Below are 19,912 nucleotides of genomic sequence, written 5' to 3' on the forward strand. Positions count from 1 at the left end.
CATTTGTTGTTGCTGAACACCCAAGTTGTCTACCGTCATCTTCTGACTTTGTCCTTGTCTCTTCATCATCATCAACGCGTCAAAATGGCTTCAGAAACGCCAACAGCCTCCAACGGGCACATCACAGAGGGTGAGCTATTGGACCCCTGTGAAGTAGCTCACACGCAGACGAGGCGTCGCTGTATGACCGCCAGATCCGTCTGTGGGGCCTCGAGGCGCAGACCAAGTAAGCTATGACTCGGTGTACCAGCTGACACACAGGATGCGCTCGTCGACCGTTCTCGTGCTCTCTCTGCGCGGCGTCGCACACGAGCTAATCAAGAACATCGTGCTCGCGGGTATCGGCCGCCTGATCGTCGCCGACGGGGAGAAGGTGACCGAGGAAGACTTGGGCAGCGGCTTCCTTTTCCAGGAAGAAGCGGGGGCTGTTGGCACCGAGGTGGGTGCTGCTGCGACAGACAAGCCGGCGACAGCACTAACTCTCGCAGCGCACAGCAGCCGCCCTCCCCCAAATCGCCTCCCTCAACCCCCTCGTGTCGCTCACCGCGCGCCCTTCCCTCGCGCCCTTCGTCACCGAGGACGGCAGCGACGAGGACGCGATCGCCGCCTTCCTCCGCGAGGAGAAGGTGGACGTTGTCGTCGCGTGCGACCTGTCCTTTAAACAGATGGTGGGTACTGAGACGTTCAGCTTCGCTGACCCGCCAGGAGGCCATCGACGCCGGCGCGCGCAAGGCCGGCTCCATGTTCTACGGCGCGGGCACTTACGGCTTCTATGGCTACGTGTTCGCCGATCTGGGCAAGGAGTACGAGTTTGTTGTCAGGTGGGTGCGAGCCTCCTTCCTATGCTGACCCGCCAGCCCCAAGGGCCTCCCCAACGAAACGCCTGTGCTTGAGAAGAAGACGGCCGCGTTCGCGTCCCTCGCCTCGGTCGTCGACAGGAGCAAGTGGGACCTGCCAGCTACGCAGGTGGCTGAGGGCGGCAGCCCGTTCCGCGGCCTGACGCGTAACAACAGTAAGGGGCAGCAGCCTGGTCTGGTTATTGGTCTTCTGGGTGAGTAAGCTGTCACCGGACGGTCGGAGCTGACTCTCAGCCCTCTGGGAGTTTGAGAAGCGCCACGGCTCGCTGCCGACGGGCGCCGAGGGCCAGCAGGCCGAGATCACCGCCATCGCCGAGGAGCTGCGCAAGGAGCTCGCGATCAACGAGAAGGCGCTGCCGGCGGTCGACGCGTCGGTGATTGAGCACCTCTCATCCCACGCGACGCACTTCTTCCCGCCCACGCTGGCGATCCTCGGCGGCCTCCTGGCGCAAGACGTCCTCCGCGTCCTTTCGCACAAGGACACGCCGATCATCAACCTCCTTTCTGTTGACTCGCTCGGCGGCGTGGGCACCGTCACGCGCTGGGCGATGGCCGAGCCGGTCGACGCGGCCGTTTAGATTGTAGCGTAGCGCTGTGGCATGTAGATTACATATGGCATTATTAGTACAACACGACGTGTAGGATCTATGCGTCTGCTTCGATGTCGGGCTTTTCGTCTGCTGGCGCCGACGCCTCGGGCGTGGCCTCGGGCTCTGCCTTGACCTTGTCTTCCTTCTCTGCGCGCCTGGGGCGTCAGCTGGGCTCCGCCTCTCCGCGATGTCAACTGACCAGGTCTCGAAGTGCGTCGTGCCGATACGCATCAACTCGCCGACGAACCCCATGTCGCCGAGCATGGTACGGAACGTCGGCGTGTGCAGGAGCTGGAGGTAGGCCAGGCAGGTGGGGTAGCTGGGGCGCGGTGTCAGCTTCTGTCGTCGCCCTCGACGCTTCAGCTCACATGATGAAGCGGACATACTCTGGCTTGCGCCAGTAATCGAGATACTCGAGATACTTGAGGAACGCGGGGTCCTCAAAGTATCGCTGGACGTGCAGCTCGTGGAGGTATAGTGGATTCGCGAGGCACTGCACAAACTGCGGGTTAGGGAGGCAGCTGAGGACCAACCCACCTCGAGCTCGGACTGGAAGCGCACGAGGTTGGCGTGCCGCTCTGGCGGGCGCTGCTGCTCGCTGCCGTCGGGTAATGGCGGGGGCGGGAGGATGGTGGGGAGTTGCTGCATTGTTGCTTGTGCGAGAGAGGGCGAGAGTGTTGACAGAAAGACACAGCAAGTCGAGCACTCATTGTTGGTGAAGTCACACTCAAATATTGCTTACGTAACATAGCTCCCTCCACTTCCCTCCCATCTTCTGAAATTTCAAGACGTCGAACTGGCTCTCATCCATCGCATAGACAACAACAACCAGCCAGCCCACCATGTCCGGCTCGACAAACGGCGCAGCGCGCCAGATCCCCGTGAACCTGTTCACCAGGTCAGACAAGTACGCGATCCCGCAGTCGACGTATTTCATCCCGGCCGACTGGCGGCGCTTCCAGCTCTCCGAGCTCATCAACAAGGTCCTCGGGCATGGCGCCGAGAGCGGGCTCGCGCCGGTCCCGTTCGACTTTGTCGTCGACGGCGAGGTGCTCCGCTCGTCGCTCGACGCGTGGGTCAAGAAGCACCGCGGGGACGACGAGGAGACGGCCATCAACGTCGAGTACCTCCAGTCTGTGCTCCCCCCGTCTGAGGTCGGACGGTGGGAGCAGGACGACTGGGTCAGCGGGCTGAGCCTTGCGCGGCCTGGGTGAGTGGCTTGGCTTGGGCTCAACATAGCTGACACCGCCAGACACCTGCTCGTCTCGTCGTACCTCTCCAACGTGCAGGTCACCTCCCTCTCCTCCTCGTCGCCGCTGTACACGCTCCCCCTGCCCACCTCGCTCGGCGCGACCTCAACAACGTGGGTCTCGCCCGCGTCCAGCACGTCCGACATCCTCGTCGCGGCCGGCGGCGTGGACCGCGCGACTCACGTCTTCTCGCTGCCCTCGCTCGACCCCGACGTGGCGGCAAGCGAGGGCGCGACCGCGCGCGAGGTGTACACGCTCATGGGGCACACTGGGCCCATCAGCTCGGTCGCGGCCAGCAGCGGTCGCGACATCCTCTCGGCAAGCTGGGACGGCCTGCTCCACCTCTATGTCCTGCCGGCCGCCGAGCCAGAGGAGCACCAGGTGCCTGCCGAGCCGACAAGCTACCTCCCCGGCCAGAAGAAGCGGCGCAAGCTCGAGGGCGACGCGCCGCGGATCATCGAGGGGCTGACGGACGGAGACGTCGGCGAGGGCGGATGGCGCTGCGTGCCCGACCTCGTCTTCCGCGGACACCATGGTCGCGTGGGCGCGGGCATCTTTGATCGCGAGGACGCGGGACGTGTCTGGTCGGCTGGGTGGGACGGCTCGGTGCGCGGGTGGGATGCTGAGAGCGGCGCTGGTGTCATCGTGCGCGTAAGTGTGGCCCGCCTGGCTTGAAATGTCTGCTCACTCCGTTCCCAGCAAGGACCCTCCGACAAGGCCCTCCTCTGCCTCGACCAGTTCGCGCAGACTGCCACCCTCGCGGCCGGATCAATGGACCGCACCGTCACGCTGTGGGACACGCGCCAGGCGACGTCGCTGATCGCCGCGACGTTCAACCTCGTCTCGCCCGTGCCCTCGATCGCCTGCCACCCCACCTCGCCATTCACGTTCGCCGCCGCGACATATGCGGGCAACGTGCAGATCTGGGACGTGCGTTCCCCCAAGCATGCGCTGTTTAGCGTCAAGCGCACGCCCAAGGACGGCGAGCGCACCGAGACCAAGAGCGGCAAGAGCCTCGGCGAGCGGCTGCTCGCGGTCGCTTGGGACGGCGAGGTGCTCGCTGCCGGTGGCGAGGACGGCGAGGTGGGCACGTGGCGCGCACGGGGGGAGTAGAGGGGCTCATAGTACTACTGTATGGATTGCATAGACACTACTGCCTAGAGAATGACATGCGCTGCAAGGCGCGATCCCGTACGTCGTCGCTGCCGTCGTCGTCGTCGTCGTCTCTGTCCGACCAACCGCCACCACCCTATGCCTAGCCACATCCGCCCCCTCTATGCCGTCTCGGCGCGGGGCGAGCTCGTCGTGCTGGTACCCGTGCTAGCGTTCGAGCTCGCGCTGGCGCCGTTACTCGCGGAAGCGGACGGCGCGAGCTGCCAGGCGGGGATGGACGCCTTACCGCGGGGCGCGAGGAGCGCGTTCGCCGCCGTCTGCGTCGCGCTCGGCGTCGGGCTTGCCGCGCCGCTCCCGCCCTCGGTCGCAGGTGTAGCGGGCTGCGCGGGCGCCGCGGCGCCGCCCTGGCGCGCGACGAGCAGCGTCTTGAGGCTGCGCAGCTCGCTCTGGAGCTCGGTGAGCGCCGCGCTCTGCGCGGCCGAGTGCTTCTCAATCATGCGCGGCACGAGCTCGCGCACGCTCTCGACCTCGCCGCGCACCTCGCGCATGTCGTCGCGCCAGCGCGTCTCGGCGTCCCGCACCGCGCGGGCGGCCTCCTCCACCTCGTCGAGCGCGGCGGACAGACGCGCGCGCTCGGCTTCCGTTGACTTCGACAGCGCCTCCGTCTCCGCCTTGAGGTCCGCGAGCGCGGCCGCGGCCGCGTCGTACTGCTCCGTCAGGGCCTGCGACGTCTCCTGGAAGGCCGTGGAGGACGGGGGCTGCAGGTGGGGCGTGAGGTATTTCTGCGCGAGAGCGTCAGCTGGGGGCAGGAGAGCTGGTCAGCGGAACTCACCCTTGCCAGCGCTGCAAGGCCGTAGACGACACCGCCGGACACGACGGCCATGATCTGGGGGTGGTGTCAGCGCAAGTCAAGTCTCCCTCGCCTTCCTCCTGTCCCCTTCACGCCCTCCCCCACTCGCTCGTTCGCGGACTCACAAACACATCGCGCCAGTCGCGCTTAGGCGGCTCAGGCGGCGGCACGGCATACACATTGCCATAGGGCACGTATCCGCCCTGCTGTGCGGGTGCGTACTGCGGTGCTGCCGTCGAACGCGCGTACGCCGGCGGAGCAGCGACGGGGCTCGTGAGGCTGGCCGCTGCTGGCGCCGAAGCAGCACCGGGGTTGGCCGCCTCGTGCAGCGCCTGCTGGATCTCGGGCTCGCTCAGCCCTTTGCCTTGTAGGAACTCGATGCGCTGCGTTAGGGAGGAGGATTGGACCTGCGGGGTGTGTGAGCGAGTTGGATCGGGGTGAGAAGGAGAAGCTGGCCAAGCAAGGCCGGCCGCTCCGCCCGCTCGACGCACCTTTGGGTCGTTGAGGAAGAGCACGGCATTGCGCACCAGCTCTTGCCTGCTCTCTGCCATTGTGTGTGAATGAGTGTGAGTGTGTGATGTGATGCAGCACAAGTCGATGTCGGCTTCGGCGCGGCGTTGAGTCGGTGAGCAGCCAGCCAGCGTCGCCGCCGCCCGCCCGCCGCTTAGTTCGTCGCTGCCAGCCAAAATGGTTCCGGCTAACTCGCGGCCCGGCGACCAAAATGCTCATGCCGCCAAAATGACAAATCGCCCTGACCACCCAGTCAGTGGCGGCACGGCGGCGCTTGCTGCTTGCTGCTGCTCGACTTTGACTGCATACTGCATGACTCCAACCCCGCCTACATGAACAACTCGCTCTACTCGTACAAATGCACGCGACAGCGTCGCCGTGACAACGACGCTGCTGCACAAACCTATGGATGGGGTGCCAATGCTGCACACGGCAATAATACCTGGAATACCCTTGCTAAACTTCCACCTAGTACGCGCCCGCCTTGTTGCGCTGCGCGAGCACCCTAGCCGCGCTCAGCTCGAACGGCGAGCGCCCAAGGCCCGCCTTGGCGGGGATCAGGCCGGCCGGGCCGGCAGTCGGCGCGGTCGACTCGGGGGCGGGATGCGACCCGATCGCGAGCTCGTCGACGGCGCTCAGGAGCGAGTGGTACGAGTATCCGCGGGGTAACGACCCCGCGCCGGTGCTGGGGCGGCGCGCAGACGTGCGCTTCGTGCCGCCGAGCTCCTGCAGCGTCGTCACGAGACTCTCGTGTGCGGCGCGGTACTGCCCGTCCGTGAGTCCCACGCGGGGCTCCTCGCCGTCCGCTGCCGCCTGGTGCGCCGCGTGCGCCTCGCGCACCGTCATCGCCCAGCGCGGGCGGCGCGGCTTCTTGGGCGGCAGGAAACGGGACAGCAGATGCGCCGTCTCGGCCGTCGCGGACGAGAAGCCAAGCGACTGGTGGTACTCGACCGGATTGCTCGTCGTCTTCAGGCGGCTGACCTTGGCCGCAACGCTCATTGCCGTCGGGCGGCGGGGGTTGCTGCCCGTCGTCGCGACTCTGCGGCTGGCTGGTCTGCCGACCGAGTACGTCGACTGGGCGGACGGCGAGGCTGGCGGCGCAGGCGAGCCGACGACCTGGCCGAGAATGTCCTTGAGGCTGCGCATCGACGAGAACGACCCGACGCGTGGTCTCGCAGGCGGGTCGTTGAGCTCGGGCAGGTCGAGCACCATCGACGCAGGCGTCTCGGGCACATAGTCCTCCATCTGGCCTTCGACGTGCTCGCGGTACACGACGGCGGGCGCAGCAGGCGGGTAGTGCAGGCTCGCGACGCGGTGCTGCCTGCTCGGCGTGGTGCCGAATACGCCAGCAAAGCCGTTCCGTCCGCCAGTGGGCGAGTTGAGCGGGTGCGGCGCGCGGAGGGACGTCGCGGAGCGCAGCGAGCTGTGCGAGGCCAGGCGGCGGAGCGGCGCTGGCGGCTGCGAGACGACGCGCTGGCGGGGCTGCTCTGGCGCCGGCGGTGCGGCGTCGGCAGGGGACCCCGTATTCTCAGCCATCGTGGGGAAGGGGAAGCCAGGTACCGGTTCCTCTGGGGTATCTGCTGCTGTCGATGTCGACGCGGGGCGTGCCGAGCCGGGCTGCGAGTCGGGCGCTGGTGCTGGTGGTGCCGCGGCCGGGTGTTGCTGGGGTTGGGGCGCAGCGGCGCCTCCGCCGCGCGTCGTGGCAAACGTCACCTGGTCGTCGACGAGGCTCCTGTCCGAGCTGGCACTGGGGAAGCCGGTTGCGCGCAGCGTCGTGCGCGGGCTGAGCGCCTCGATTGGCGACTCGGTGAACGCGATCGAGTTCTGGAGGGGCCGGTCGCTCGCCGCCCGGCGGAGCGGGAGCGCGCGGGGCTCCTGCACCACCTGCTGCTGCTGCTGCTGGCCTTGAGCAGCCTGCGGATGAGCCGCCGCGAGCACCGCGGCGGCGGGCGTGATCCCCGCACTGGGCGCACTTGCCTCCTCGCCGCCGCTCTCCCACTCCTCGTCGTCGGGCTGCTGCGCGCCTGCGCCGTCGCCGGCGATCACCTCCACGCTGCCCTTACGCCTGTCAACGTGCAGCGGCACGTCCTTGCGCTTCTTGCCCGGCCCCGACCCGCTCCCACCGCTGCTAACCACGCTCACCTGGCTCGCGGTGCGGCTCAGGCGGGGCAGGTGCGTGTCGGAGCGGGAGCTCTTGACGGCTGCGGCGTGTGCGGCGGCGTTACTACTGCTCGACTTGCTCGCGTCGCTCGTCTTGCGCTTCGTCACGGGCGCCTTCTTGCCGTCCTTGGCTGCCGCCGCCGCGTCGAGCACGTGCATCGTCAGCCCGGCAGCGAGTGCGCGCCGCCCGCCCTCGCCCTCGGACCCGCGCCGCCGCCCATGCGAGCTGTGCGAGCTCAGCCGGCGCGGATGCGCGCCGTGGTGCGCCGTGTGGTGGTGGCTCGAGTGATGCCGCTCGTGGTGCCCGTGTCCGTGGCCGTGTCCATGCCCCGCCGAGTGGACCGAGTGCGCCGACGAGCGCGTCCCGCGCCGCTGCAGCGTCGGCGCGGATGCCTCGCTGCCTGATGGTGCTGCAGCTGCGGCCTGTCCCAGCGACTGGGCCTGGTCGGCTGCCGTTGCCGCCGCCGCTGCCGGCAGGGCGTTGGACGGCGAGATCAGTGTTGTGCCCGACGACGCCGACATGCTGCGCGGTGGATGGCTGCCGGTTGTCGTGGGCGATGTGCTGGTGTAGCGCGTGTCGCGTGGACCGAGTGTTGTTGAGAGGATGCTGTTGTTGTTGTTGGAGTGTGGGGCCAATGTGTGCCGTTGCTCGTTGTCGTCGTTGTCGTCGTCCGAGTCGTCCGGGCTGGCCGCCGTTGACGATTGACGCACTCATTCACATTGGCTGGAAGGTTTTCACCCACCCCACCCCACGCGGCCCAAGTGGCACATGCATCTGGAGCCCCACAATTTGGCACTTTGAAACATGCACTCTGCCGACATCAACGACGCCGACGACGCCGACACGCCCCCCCATGCATCCCACGCCCACGCCCCATGCATACACACACACACACACATCTAGTCGAGCTGAGCATAGCCATCAACATCACGCTCACGCTCAGCATACTCGTCGTCGCTGTTTCTCACCAGCCCAGCCCGTTCCCCACGCTCACGTTCACGGTCACCAAGTTGCCCCACCCCGTTGGGAGCAGCCGCGTGGCTAGGCACCTGCCGGGTCGACAGCCGGCGGCCAAAGTCCTTGCGCACCTCTCCGGCTGCACGAGCAATACCCATACCGAGGTCCTTGACGCCCCGCGCGACCTCGTCGGCGGGTGACAGCGGCGATTTGAGCAACGGGATGGCGAGGTTGGGCTGGATCTCCACCGTCCAGAAAACTGGCGCTGTCGTCTCCAGGAACACGGCCGGTTCAGACGGCAAAAGGTGATTCGACGTGCTGAGCTCGCCGCCGATAGACGTGACCCAGTTCAGGTTCCACTTGAGCCCCTCGGTGCGGACAAACGCGTCCTCGACACCAATAGGAAGGATGCCACACGTCTGGCCCATGGTCGCGTGATCAATATCGATGAGGTGCGCGCCCGTGTCGGTCACCCAGGCCAGTGAGTCCTCGCTGATGACATATGTCTCGCGGCGTTTCTCGCGGAGTTTGAGTAAAACCGACATGGTGTGGACGGTTTGGTCGAGTCTCCCGGAGAATCCACCATAGAAGAGTAGCGCGAACTGCCGTCAGCCGGGAACACAAAACCCCTAACCTACCTGCTTGCCGCTAGCCTTCTCAATCGCCTCCACCTCCTCCATGCACTTCATCAGATCCGTCGCGTACTCTGACGGGTCGCGCTTGATGGCCACGCCCTTGGATGAGTAGTACGCTCGGACGTCGGAGCGCAGCGAGTCGAGGTCGCCCTTGATCATGGTAGGGAGCATACTACGCGTCAGTGACCTCCCACTCGCTGGACTCACATGGCACGCTCCTCAGCGTCCAGAGCATCGTAGAGACGGTTCGCACCGCCGTCGGCGCACAGCCTCACCGTGCTTGCCGCCCACGCGCGGTACAGCGTGTCCCGGCGCGTGATCTGCTGATTTAAAATGATCATGGCGTAGTTTGTCCGTCCGGGCCGATCGGCAAGCAACCCAACAGGCGACCATGTCCGGAGGCCGGGGTACTTTGCCTTGTACCCTTCTGCGACAGTGTTGAACGCCGCAGAGAGGGGCACGGGGGTGGGGGACGGCCTGGGCGCGACTGGCGGCTTGACACGCGATGATGCAGACGGCACACGCTGTGGTGGGGGAGGTGGCGGGTCGACCTGCGACTCGCGCACAGCGCGGTTCACAGTGTCAATGATGTCGCGCCGGCCAGCCGGCGGTGGAGGCTGCGGCCTCTCGATGGCCGACGAGCGGATAACCTGTAACACTGCCTCCTCCTTCCCGCGGCGCTGGCGAACGCTAGCGCTGGCCTGGGCTGCGGCCAGGCTCTGCTGCATCAGATCAGATGGCTGGGACGTGCTTGTCGGCTCGTTCCTCGACGCGTCGGAGAACGACGACGACGTCGAGTCGGCGCGCGTCGGCCGCGTCTTCGACTTTGACAGCGACGGCACGCGAGGCGGGAGCGCAGACCCAGGCCGCCTGACGCTCGGCTTCCGGGGCGGCAGAGGTGGCCTCGGCGCGGACGACGTCGACGCCGTAGGCGGCGCACTGATCGTCTCCAGCGGGTCGACAGCGACGTCGGCAGCGGCGACGATGCTCGCGCGGAAAGGGTTGTTGCTCCCTACCGCCGCCGAGGCAGAGTACGCGCGCGACTTGGCGGGCGAGTTGGACGGGCTGGGGATATCGCGGAACGGGTCGAGGCTGTTGCCCATCGGGAGGCTCTTGCGCGGCCGCGCGTCGATGGGCGGCGACGCTGGTGGCGAGGACGACGGGGAGCGCGGGCGCGGCGGCAGGCTGGGGCGCTTGCTCGCCTTGTCGGGCCAGCCGGTCGGCGTCGTTGCCGTGCTTGGGGCCGAGCTGACGCGGACGCTCGAGCGGCGCGGCGGCGCGGGCACCTCCTTCTCGGGGTCGAGCGGCAGGGGCTCGGCTGCGGTGAGGCCGTTAGCGCCAACAGCGGCAGCGGCAGCCGGCAGGCCAGGCTCTTCTCGGCCCAGATCACTCACCCGGCACGAACACCAGCTCGGGGTCGAGCACGCCGTTACGCCGGTGCGACAGCAGCCGGAACACGGCGTGCACCTGCCCCGCCGAGAGCCTATTGTTCCCCAGCTGCGTCGAGGGGGCGATCTTGGCGAGTACCTGGCGGTCGGTCGGTCAGCACGGCCCAGCCCAACGACCAGCAGTCAACCCACGTCATCGACGACAGTGCGACCGACGCTCAGGCGCTCGCCGGCAAAGTCGCGCAGCACGGAGCGGTCGAAGCGGATCGAGCCGTCAGCGTCGACGCCGCTGTCGCCGCCCCGCGCTTGCTGGAGGGCGAGGAGGTCGAGGTAGCGCGAGTATGTGCGGAACTCGGCCGGCGAGAGCTATGTGCAGAACGGAGCGAGCGAAGCGAGCGGAGTGGTGGAGTGGACCGCGATGGGAGCGGCGGGGGAGGGAGGTGCAGAGGTACGCAAGGGTGGGGACAGGGGAGGACGTGGTCGTGTGGTCGTGAGGGTGAGCATATCGCCGAGCCATCCATTGTTCGGTGGTGGGCGGGGGGGGTAGAGAGGCGAGGTCAGCTTGATTGTGCTCACCGCCATCGCACGCAGCAGACACTTACCGCCGAGACGTGGAGCTCTGCTTGCCTCGTCGTCATGGTGCAGTGAGCTAGGGTAGCTCACGTATCGATGAAGAGTAGAGTATAGTGTCGAGGTGTCAATCGCCGGCTCGCTGCCGTGGTGACGTTTTGAACCACGAAGTCAATCGCAAGTCGTGACGCGCTCGCGGCAATCAAATCTCAGATTTGGGCCGGATAAACTCGCCCACCAAAATCGACCAACTGTTACTTCCACTTCATCAATCATCTCTTACATCTCTTCTACATCCATCTACTCTGCTCTGCCCTACTCATCATGACTGACTGATACATGCTCTCGGCCTCTCCCCCTCTACGAACTCATCACGGCGATGATATGCGCGACCGTCTCGTTACCCTCAGCCTTGGTCTCCTTGTCGATCTCGCAAGTCAAGCTGTAGTTCTTCGCTGGGAGGCCAGTCGCAACGACTCCGATGCTGCCGACGTTGACATAGTCCCAGTAGCCGATTACCTGCTGTGCGTGTGTGCGGTTGTCGTCGTACCAGCAGAGCATGGACCCCTCGTGCGGCCCGCGGAGGTAGAAGATGGACAGTGTGCCCTCGCTGACGGGGATATCGCTGAACGTGATGCGCTCGCCGGGGGTCGACGAGCTCCAGAAGTGCTTGTCCGACCAGCCGACCTGGTCCCAGTCGCCCGTCTTGGCGCTGGGGTACAGCGCGGGCCGGTCGGCCGCGTCGCGCACGTTCGCGGAACGGCAGTACGAGTGGACCTCTGGCGCCTGCACCGCGTAGATGCTGTCGTGGACGCGGATGCGCGGTAGCGCGAACGGGTCAAAGTGGCCCTTGAGCGCGGTGCCGCTCAACCCCGGGTACTTCTTCCCGTCGAGCAGGGCCGTGTCGTGCACCGAGGTGAGGGTCTCGGCGCGGCATGCCTCGCGGAGGAGGTAGTGCAGGACTGGGGCGTGAGCGGGGTGTGTGGGGGTTGTGGCGCCGGCGGCAGTGGCACGCCACGCCGTGCACGGCTCCTGTGCACGTACTCACAGATATCAGCCATGTACTCCTGTCCCGCCTGGTTCGGGTGCTCCCTGTCCGCCGTGCCATAAAAGTCGAACTGCGACCCCTCGTTCTGCAGGATGTACTGGTAGAGGAATGTGCGCATAGTGATGCGGGGCACGTCGTAGAAGGCGGCGACGGTCGAGTGCTTGTCTGCGCCGTTGAACCATTCGCGCGATGATGCGAACGCAGAGAACATGATGACGGCGTTGTCTGGCCGCTTACCGAGGATGTCACGGACGAGGTGTTCGGTGTGGATTGTCGTGTCGACGCTCAGGCCGCCGCCTTCGCCCTTATCCTCGCTGCGTCGTCAGCAGTGCACTAGTCACCACTCCTCCCCGCCCCACGCACATGATCAGATCGTTCACCGCCCCTTCCAGCACGAAGATGTCCGAGCTGCCGGGCACATGGTGCTGGTAGCAAGCCTGGAAGTAGTCTGTCCCCGTGGCCGGGATGGCGCCGTTGACGACCTTGACCTTTGCGGCGGGGAACACCTTCTTGAGGCCGGCCTCCACGAGAAGGGGCCATGGCGAGCCGCCCTCGGGCAGGCCGTGGCCGTATGTCAACGAGCCGCCCATGACGCCGATTGTCTAGTCGGTCAGCCTTCCTTCTATGCAGCGCCGCGAACTCACAAACTCCTCCCCCTTCAACAGCTTGGACACGGCGCGGCGCACGCGCGCACCGGTACCCCAGTGCGCGACGCTCATGTCGAGGCCGATGGAGCCCCACTTGTTGTCGAGCGCAGCGAGCGCATCGACGATAGGCTGCGAGCAGAGCGGGCCGCCGTTCCATGTCGTCAGCCGCGCAGAGTCGGCCTTGGCCTGCTCGGCGGCCGCGCGCAGGCTCGTCGCGTCGGCAGCGAGGCGCTCAATCTCGGCCACCTCGGACGCGTTGTCGCATTTCGCAGCAGCGAACTGCGACGCGATGCCCTCGCCTGTCGTCTTGACATACGACGGGATAGAGGTCACTTCGCCCGCCGCAAGCCACAGCGAGACGAAGCACAGCACGAGCAGCCACACGCTCACTAGCGCCGCGACGCGCGTTTGCCGCGTCCAGGTCGTACGGGTGCCGAGTTGGACCATTGTGGAGGAGTTGAGAGTTGTGCATGCTTTGTTGCGCTCGACGTGAGCTTGATGGTCTGTGTACTGCCTGCCTGCCTTCGAGGCGAGACACAGATGCAGCATGCAGCATGCAGCAGCTGCAGCGCCCCGCGTCCCGCAAAGGGCACAACCAGCGGATCGGAGGCACTGAAGGCAGGCAGCATAACCGTCGCAACGAGGCACAGATCATCAAGTACAGATCCAAGGCCCACGTCTGCGCAGCTGACTGACGTGCATACATGCTTGCACGGCGTACTCGCGCTAGAGCAGGGTGTCTCGGGCTGGGCTGACCTGGCTGACCTCGACATATCAGAAGGGGTGCCACACCGCCACGCCGGCCCTGGTGCCCGCGGAAACAACCAGGTCTCAGGGCGGGAATCGGCTCAACCACCAACCAGTCAGTATGCATGTTGACTGCAGCTGGCTCCACTGGGCCGACCGACTCCCTGGCCCTGGGCTTCCCGTGCGACGGCCCGCCCCCACACAACTTCTCGGCGATGTCTGGGCATCTGGGCATGCAGCTGCTCGGCAACTCGGCTCGGGGATGCATGGGCCGTATGCAGCGTTCGACGGAAAGAACTGGGGTACTGCCTGCTTGCCTGGTCCCCAGCGCGCGCCAGTGCACACGAGTGGTGGCGCTTACATTACTCGACGCCGCGCCACTGACACCATCATTTAAATGCACGGCCGGCCATCGCCAGCGCGTAAGTACTCTCGTCATGGCGTTATCTCGGGACCCGACGCGACGAGCAGGAGCACACTCATCACGCGAGCCGGGTCCAACACACCGTTCCAATCTCTCTCTGCATATGTACACACACACACCGACAGCGTCGCCAGCGAGCCATCGCATCGTGCGCTCGCCGCCCAACTAGCAACAGCACGGGATCGGGATAATGCAGATATCGCACCTATCGCCCATCAGCGAGCCGCCGAGGGCCCACACTCACCGGCAGGGGAGAATAGGCAGCCCACACAGTCGGCCGGGGCATCCGCCGCGCAGGCGCAGAACCTGCTCGTCGGCCTGATGAGCCGCGGTTGCCGGGGGCGGGGAGGTCGGGTCTGCGTCGAGTCAGTCAGTGCGGCCACAGCGCCATGAGTGGGCCGACGTACCCATCTTCCTTGCGGCGACGGGCTGCTGCGCCTGCGTCACGGTCGTCGTCGGGGGGTAGCTTGTCTCTGCCATTGTCTTTGAGAGTGATTGTGCGTTGTCGAGGTGGACCGCGTCGCGCAGTTCGTCTTTGTCGTCGTTGTGCTGCACTGTTTTGCGCAGTGGGCCACTGATGAAACGCAGCTTCTAAACACAGCCCAGTGACGTAGTACCACGTGGCTGCGGGCCTAAATGTTGAAATCCAACTGACCTGTTTAAGAACGCCTAATTGTGCCTCTATTTAGGCGCGCCAATTTCCCACTCTCTCTTCCCCACTCGTCTTTTGCGTCTTTGTCGACTTGTGTTGAACCAAGCATCGTCTCGACAAACTCACACATCAACTCCCTCCATCTCACTCACATCTCGCCCATTCTCGGTCGCTACTGCTCGACACACACACACGCCCCTAACGCCGCCGACTCGACAACTCAGCACACGCCACGCCCAGCCGCGACGCGCTCGCTTTCCCTTCCCCACACGTCTTCCTGCCTTGCCTCCCCTTGCCCACTCGCCAGCACGCGCGCATCTAATCACCCCCGGCGACATATAATCCAGCGCAACGCACATATACCCCGCGCAAGCTTAAATACCTAGACCCGACTCGAACCCGACCCTGCCCCCGCCATGTCCATCCCGCCAGCTACGCGCCGCACCACGAGCTTGACGGGCTCGTCGCGTCTCTCGCTGAGCGTGGGCACCAAGCCCGCCGCGCCGGTGCCCAGCGCTGCGGCCGGCCGCCACCTGCTGCGCCAGGAGTGAGTGGAGATGATGCGAAGAGCGAGGCGCCAAGCTGACACCCCCAGATGGTCCATTAGCTACGTCCACCGTCCACCTGGGACCAAGGTCGACTACGAGAAGGAGATCCACAAGGTCGCGACGTTTGGCTCGGTGAGTGATGAGTGGGCGGGGCGTGGTCTGGGTGTGGGGAGATCTGTTGGTCCTGCTGTCTGTGGAGGAGGTGCGCCTCTGGGGCTGCGCGACGCAGGGCGTGTGTGTCGTGTGGCCGAGACAATGGGTCGCGCCGGTCGTGTGCCCTGTTGTTGGCACGCTGGTGGGCGTCCTTTGTTGGCACGCCGACGAGCACTGTTCCGCTTACAGTATCTACGGAATGTCCCGCGGAGCGTATAGGGCTCAAAGGACGTGGGGAGTGTCCTCACCGCATACCGCGGTGACAGACCGGCCCCGCGCCCTACGAGGTGTCGACAATGGCAGAACACAATGGCACACGGCGGCGTGTTGATCGCAAACGTGCACAGAAGTGATGAGCCGGATCACCGTCGCCCCAGCCCCACCCACCCCCACACTTGACGCCCCGCTGATCACCCCCACCCCAGATCGAGTCCTTTCTCCACCTCTACGCGCACATCACGTCACCCGCAGACCTGGCGCCCGTGACCGACATTTTGTGTTTTTTGAGCCGGATCCAGCGGCCCGGTATCTGGGAGGAGATGGTCAAGTAAGTGTCTATCGGGTTTATCGCCGCGCGCGCGAGCCGGCTTGCCTGGCCACTGTCGAGATGACAGGATGCCTGGGCGGGCGGGGGCGCGGGCACCGGGCCGGTCACCGCGTCGCTGCGTCAATCGAGGGATATCGCTTACACGTTTTGCAGCGGCGGCAAGTTTACCATTCGGCTGCTGCACCCGATCACGCCCGTGCTGTACGAGGCGCTGCTGTTTGCTCTGATTGGCGACCAGTTTGACCAGGCCGACACGGTCGTCGGGTGTGTCCTGAGCGTGCGCCAGACCGAGTCCATCTTGAGTGTGTGGGTCGAGGAGGAGGGTGAGGGTGTGCGCTCAGGCGCATTGAAGTGAGTGGAGGCAAGCTGCTGCAGGTCGCGCTGTTTCTGACACACGCTCGCAGAGAGAAGATTCTTTCTGTTCTCGGCCTCCCCCCAACCACCATGTGCGAGTACCGTGCCAACAAGGCATTGCTGGACGCTGCGTCGTCGCTCAAGGACAAGCTGGCCGAGGGTGGCCAGCAGTCGCAGCAGCCATTTGAGGGCGGTGCGTCGCAGCACCACGGCGGCGGCGGCGCTGGTGGCAGCGGATTTGGAGGGCACGGCCACGGCGGGCACGCTGGACATGGCGCGCACGGTGGACAGGGCTACCACGGCCACCAGCAGTATGGCAACCGCAGCCACCACGAGCCCCGCGAGCCCCGCGAACGTGGGGAACGTGGAGAGCGCGGCGAGCGTGGGGAGCGAGGCGAGCGCAGCACTGGCCACTACCGTGAGCCCCGGCCGCCCCGGGAGGACGGCGAGCGACGGAACGGCTGGGGCAGCGGATTTCGTAGGGAGCAATAGATGATGCATCGTGCCGGTGCTCCGGAGTGAGTGCAGGGATGTGAGTGACAAGCGAGAGTCGAGGGGCGCGGTGCCCATGCGTCCACCACGGCCACCACCGAGTAATCGGAAAGGCGGCTCGGCTTGCCCGGCTCGGGCGGGGTGTGTGCCGGGGGAGTTTGAGGAGGGGAGGAGTCAGAGTGGGCCATGATGAATGGAGGACGTGATTTCTTTATTGTGTGCGGCTCGCGGCCCGGCGGCGCGGCGGGCAGGTGGCACGGGTGCAAGCGACACGGGGTGCGACGGGTCAGTCGGCCGTGGGCCGTGGAGCGAGGGCAATGTTGCTCTTTGGATGCAGAGATGTGACTGTGCTGCTGCCAAGGCCACATGCATTTTACTGCGCACCCGATCTAGCCGCACCAAGCAAGGGTTGCGGCCTGGCGGCGCGGCGGCCCGGAAACGGCGGGGGCGGCGAGGGGGGCGTGGTCGCTCGGGTCTCGTGCCGGGTACAATACCGATGCTGCTGCATCATCGTGTGGTGCGTCGTGCGTTGCCGTGGTCGTGCCGAGGAGCCCGAGGGGGTCCCAGGTGCCAGGTGGGGGAGGGGCAGGAGGGGCTCTGGCCTGTGCATGTGACCCCCGCGGCGCCACCACCACCTGCTGACCGGGCCGCCCGCGTGCATGCGCGCAAGACACCACCCCACCCACTGCGCGCGCCCACCGGCCCACTCTATTGTCCACCTCGTCTGGTGTCTGTCGGCCACTAACCAGCGCAAGGTTTCGCCCATGCGACGGGCCGTCCGGGCCGTAGTCGTAGTGGCATGCCGCCTGCCTCGTCGCTAGGACTGCCCCGACTATAAGACGTCGACTTGCACGACGGCGTCACATTCCACACCACCACCTCGCTCCCTCGCAACCACCATGGCCCCGGCTTACCAGTGCGTATACTTGCTTGCATACATGGGCTGGCCGACAGCAATGCTAACGCCGAGCAGAGACGAAACGGTGCGCGACCAGGCGCTCGACTCGAGCCTGGCCTTTGCGCCCAAGAGCGCGTCCCACCGCCGTGCTGTGAGTGGCCGTGCAGCCGTGCACACCGTGGGAGGCAAGGAAGGACCGCTCTGACCACGTTCGTTCACACAGTACTACATGGCCATCATCTCCTTTGCGGGTATCTTTCTCTTTGGATACGACACTGGACTGGGAGGAGGTGTGATGTGAGTGGCGTCGGGGAGGCGGAGCGGTGGAGGGGTGGGTGGGGGCATACTTCTTCCTCGCGCAGCGAGGACAGGGGTGGGTGGGTGGTCCATTTCTCGCGCGCAGCGCGTAGGGGTGGGTGGGCGGGCAAAGCATCACTTGCGTAGCTCGTAGGGGTGGGTGGGCGGGCAAAGCATCACTCGCGTAGCAGGGAGGGTGGGTGGGAGACCTTCCTCGCGAGCAACGCTCGAGGGCGGGTGGGTGGGCGAGATGACTAGCAAGCACATTGCTCGAGGGTGGCGGCGACGACGATAAGTGGCACCCAGCACCCGCACCCGCACCCGCACACGTGCGCTGACACCACCCCCAGCGCCCTCACGACCTTTTCTCACGAGTTCGGCCTGGCGACAGCAAGCAAGACGCACCTCGCCACGCTGCAGGGCAACATTGTGTCCATCCTCCTCGGCGGCGCCTTCTTCGGTGCGATTGCCGGCGCGCCCGTCGCCGACAGGTGGGGACGCGTCAACACGCTCTGGCTCGGCTGTATCGTGTTCACGATTGGCGGCGTGATCCAGACGGCGTGCTTCGGGTCCTTGAACCAGTTCTACATCGGCCGCCTCGTCGCGGGCTTTGGCGTCGGTTTCATGTCCATGGCGTGTCCTACATACGCTGGCGAGATCGCGCCGAAGGAAATCCGAGGCCGCATCACGGGCATGTTCCAGATCGTCGTCACGATCGGCGTCGCCTTCTCGTACTGGATCAACTATGGCGTGTCGTTCATGAAGCTCTCGGACGGGCCGAAGCAGTGGCGTATTCCTATCGGTTTCCGTGAGTCGCACCCCGGGACCGGAGTATAGCGGCGGCTGATGTGCCCAGAACTTGTTCCCGTCGGAATCATGATGATGATGCTCCCCTTCCTGCGCGAGTCCCCCCGCTGGCTCGCAACCAAGCACCAGTCGGACAAGGCGCTCAAGAACCTCGCGTGGATCCGTAACCGGCCCGAGGACGACGTGGCCGTGCAGCTCGAGTTTGCCGAGATCCAGGCGGCCGTCAAGGAGGAGGAGGAGACCAACAAGGGCGCAAGCTGGCGCGAGGTCTTCCAGAAGGGTAACCGCGTGCGCTTCCTCATGGCCTTTGTGATCTTCACGCTGCAGCAGTGGAGCGGACAGAGTGAGTCGCGGGTACAGAGCCTCTTGCGTGTTCGCTGACACTTCAGACTCGATCGGATACTACGCCCCCATCATCTTCAAGGACATTGGCCTCGTCGGCCCCAGCACTGGCCTGCTCGCGTCCGGAGTCTACGGCCTCGTCAAAATCGTCGCCACAACCATCTTCATCATGTTCGGCGTCGACCGCTTCGGGCGCAAGTGGCCGCTTATCATCGGCGCGGGCCTCATGTCCATGTTCCTGTGGATCATCGGCGCGATCTACCACACCCACCCGCCCGTCTCGAACGCTGGCACGACGTCCGGCGCGTCCATCGGCATGGCGGTCATGATCTACCTGTTCGTCATCCCGTACTGCTTCTCGGTCGGCCCGCTGCCGTGGGTCATCTGCTCCGAGATCTTCAGCAACCGCACGCGCCACTACGGCCTCATGACGGCGGCTGCGACGCAGTGGCTCTGGAACTTTGTCGTGTCCAAGTGCACGCCGCTCATGGTCATCGCGCTGCCCAACGGCGGCATGTTCTTCTTCTTCGCGTGCATCAACATCGTGTCGGTCGTCATCGCGACGCTCTTCCTCCCCGAGACGCGCGGCCTCTCCCTCGAGGCCATGGACATCATCTTTGGCGCCACGACCGCCGAGGAGCGCGAGCGATACCTCCAGGCCCAGGCGCAGGAGATGCACATTGAAAAGGGGGGCGAGAGCGTCCATGTTGAGAAGGTGCGGACCAAGGAGACGGTGTAGGCGGGTGTGTGGCAGAATGGCAGGGTGGCTTGTATCGCATGGAGTAAAGTAGGACGTGATGTGACTTGTTTGGGATGATTTGAGGGCCTGGTTACTGCTGCGTGCGCGTCAAGGTATCGTGCGTTGGTGTAGAGGTTGAATGGTATACAGAGGAAGAGGACGCGGTCAGGACATCGCTCCGCCACACTGGAGACGCCACTTTCGTGTCCTCTGCCCAATCCATTCACTCACGACAACCTTCAACTACCTGCACGCAGCTGCTGCGATGCTGCTTCAAGGAATGCAAGTATGTCCTGTGCCCTCCCTCCAACCGAACGCCAAGACATCGCCAAGTTC

The 19,912-nt window shown here is 65.4% G+C and overlaps 9 protein-coding genes across 9 annotated transcripts; 4 read left to right on the top strand and 5 right to left on the bottom strand.

Moving 5' to 3' along the window:
* Positions 1–36: 36 nt before the first annotated feature.
* SAE1 (SUMO-activating enzyme subunit 1) lies at positions 37–1,492 on the top strand. The gene is made up of 7 exons (XM_062766612.1): positions 37–130; positions 169–226; positions 262–439; positions 489–668; positions 706–821; positions 858–1,051; positions 1,092–1,492. Exons 1-7 carry the CDS (start codon positions 85–87, stop codon positions 1,433–1,435), a joined length of 1,116 nt encoding a protein of 371 aa, XP_062622596.1. The 5' UTR covers positions 37–84; the 3' UTR covers positions 1,436–1,492.
* Positions 1,474–2,095, bottom strand: SOH1 (Mediator of RNA polymerase II transcription subunit 31; the record flags this gene model as incomplete). The annotated part of the gene is made up of 4 exons (XM_062766613.1): positions 1,474–1,602; positions 1,647–1,766; positions 1,816–1,949; positions 1,985–2,095. The coding sequence occupies 4 exons, from the start codon at positions 2,093–2,095 to the stop codon at positions 1,503–1,505; spliced, it is 465 nt and encodes a 154-aa protein (XP_062622597.1). The 3' UTR covers positions 1,474–1,502.
* Positions 2,096–2,265: 170 nt separating this feature from the next.
* PEX14 (Peroxisomal membrane protein PER10) lies at positions 2,266–5,280 on the bottom strand. The gene is made up of 5 exons (XM_062766615.1): positions 5,152–5,280; positions 4,786–5,067; positions 4,643–4,696; positions 3,397–4,592; positions 2,266–3,348 (listed from the first exon to the last, which is right to left on the bottom strand). Exons 1-4 carry the CDS (start codon positions 5,209–5,211, stop codon positions 3,972–3,974), a joined length of 1,017 nt encoding a protein of 338 aa, XP_062622599.1. The 5' UTR covers positions 5,212–5,280; the 3' UTR covers positions 2,266–3,348; positions 3,397–3,971.
* YTM1 (Ribosome biogenesis protein YTM1) lies at positions 2,290–3,810 on the top strand (the record flags this gene model as incomplete). Its single annotated transcript, XM_062766614.1, has 3 exons — positions 2,290–2,657; positions 2,700–3,348; positions 3,397–3,810. 3 exons carry the CDS (start codon positions 2,290–2,292, stop codon positions 3,808–3,810), a joined length of 1,431 nt encoding a protein of 476 aa, XP_062622598.1.
* Positions 5,281–5,638: 358 nt separating the features above from the next.
* Positions 5,639–7,852, bottom strand: LOC62_01G000195 (uncharacterized protein; the record flags this gene model as incomplete). Its single annotated transcript, XM_062766616.1, has 1 exon — positions 5,639–7,852. One exon carries the CDS (start codon positions 7,850–7,852, stop codon positions 5,639–5,641), a length of 2,214 nt encoding a protein of 737 aa, XP_062622600.1.
* A 338-nt stretch (positions 7,853–8,190) lies between these two features.
* TPK1_0 (thiamine pyrophosphokinase 1) lies at positions 8,191–13,023 on the bottom strand (the record flags this gene model as incomplete). Its single annotated transcript, XM_062766617.1, has 9 exons — positions 8,191–8,890; positions 8,927–9,095; positions 9,131–10,241; positions 10,318–10,450; positions 10,504–10,616; positions 11,250–11,843; positions 11,930–12,243; positions 12,293–12,531; positions 12,574–13,023. 9 exons carry the CDS (start codon positions 13,021–13,023, stop codon positions 8,231–8,233), a joined length of 3,783 nt encoding a protein of 1,260 aa, XP_062622601.1. The 3' UTR covers positions 8,191–8,230.
* Positions 13,024–13,758: 735 nt separating this feature from the next.
* Positions 13,759–14,241, bottom strand: LOC62_01G000197 (uncharacterized protein; the record flags this gene model as incomplete). Its single annotated transcript, XM_062766618.1, has 3 exons — positions 14,155–14,241; positions 13,992–14,103; positions 13,759–13,912 (listed from the first exon to the last, which is right to left on the bottom strand). Exons 1-3 carry the CDS (start codon positions 14,225–14,227, stop codon positions 13,759–13,761), a joined length of 339 nt encoding a protein of 112 aa, XP_062622602.1. The 5' UTR covers positions 14,228–14,241.
* A 240-nt stretch (positions 14,242–14,481) lies between these two features.
* On the top strand, positions 14,482–16,526 carry NCBP (Eukaryotic translation initiation factor NCBP). The gene is made up of 5 exons (XM_062766619.1): positions 14,482–14,946; positions 14,995–15,079; positions 15,526–15,647; positions 15,801–15,998; positions 16,052–16,526. The coding sequence occupies exons 1-5, from the start codon at positions 14,816–14,818 to the stop codon at positions 16,491–16,493; spliced, it is 978 nt and encodes a 325-aa protein (XP_062622603.1). The 5' UTR covers positions 14,482–14,815; the 3' UTR covers positions 16,494–16,526.
* A 722-nt stretch (positions 16,527–17,248) lies between these two features.
* Positions 17,249–19,671, top strand: qa-y_0 (Quinate permease). The gene is made up of 6 exons (XM_062766620.1): positions 17,249–17,409; positions 17,467–17,542; positions 17,615–17,688; positions 18,039–18,496; positions 18,545–18,838; positions 18,885–19,671. The coding sequence occupies exons 1-6, from the start codon at positions 17,393–17,395 to the stop codon at positions 19,574–19,576; spliced, it is 1,611 nt and encodes a 536-aa protein (XP_062622604.1). The 5' UTR covers positions 17,249–17,392; the 3' UTR covers positions 19,577–19,671.
* The last annotated feature ends 241 nt before the right edge of the window (positions 19,672–19,912 follow it).

Source organism: Vanrija pseudolonga, chromosome 1 (assembly GCF_020906515.1).
Source record: "Vanrija pseudolonga chromosome 1, complete sequence".
Classification (NCBI taxonomy): Eukaryota; Fungi; Basidiomycota; class Tremellomycetes; order Trichosporonales; family Trichosporonaceae; genus Vanrija; species Vanrija pseudolonga.

What these genes read in the sequence shown, in the direction of transcription:
- SAE1 (XM_062766612.1), top strand. Translation starts at nt 85, where the DNA reads ATGGCTTCAGAAACGCCAACAGCCTCCAACGGGCACATCACAGAGG. An exon ending in GGCCTCGAGGCGCAGACCAA is followed by an intron (nt 227 to 261) that starts GTAAGCTATGAC and finishes GCTGACACACAG; the next exon opens with GATGCGCTCGTCGACCGTTC. An exon ending in TCTGGTTATTGGTCTTCTGG is followed by an intron (nt 1,052 to 1,091) that starts GTGAGTAAGCTG and finishes GCTGACTCTCAG; the next exon opens with CCCTCTGGGAGTTTGAGAAG.
- NCBP (XM_062766619.1), top strand. Translation starts at nt 14,816, where the DNA reads ATGTCCATCCCGCCAGCTACGCGCCGCACCACGAGCTTGACGGGCTCG. An exon ending in AGGTCGCGACGTTTGGCTCG is followed by an intron (nt 15,080 to 15,525) that starts GTGAGTGATGAG and finishes CCCCCACCCCAG; the next exon opens with ATCGAGTCCTTTCTCCACCT. An exon ending in ATCTGGGAGGAGATGGTCAA is followed by an intron (nt 15,648 to 15,800) that starts GTAAGTGTCTAT and finishes CACGTTTTGCAG; the next exon opens with CGGCGGCAAGTTTACCATTC.
- qa-y_0 (XM_062766620.1), top strand. An exon ending in GCGCGTCCCACCGCCGTGCT is followed by an intron (nt 17,543 to 17,614) that starts GTGAGTGGCCGT and finishes TCGTTCACACAG; the next exon opens with TACTACATGGCCATCATCTC. An exon ending in GGACTGGGAGGAGGTGTGAT is followed by an intron (nt 17,689 to 18,038) that starts GTGAGTGGCGTC and finishes CACCACCCCCAG; the next exon opens with CGCCCTCACGACCTTTTCTC.
- PEX14 (XM_062766615.1), bottom strand. Translation starts at nt 5,211, where the DNA reads ATGGCAGAGAGCAGGCAAGAGCTGGTGCGCAATGCCGTGCTCTTCCTC. An exon ending in GCGACTGGCGCGATGTGTTT is followed by an intron (nt 4,697 to 4,785) that starts GTGAGTCCGCGA and finishes CACCACCCCCAG; the next exon opens with ATCATGGCCGTCGTGTCCGG. An exon ending in GCCTTGCAGCGCTGGCAAGG is followed by an intron (nt 4,593 to 4,642) that starts GTGAGTTCCGCT and finishes GCTCTCGCGCAG; the next exon opens with AAATACCTCACGCCCCACCT.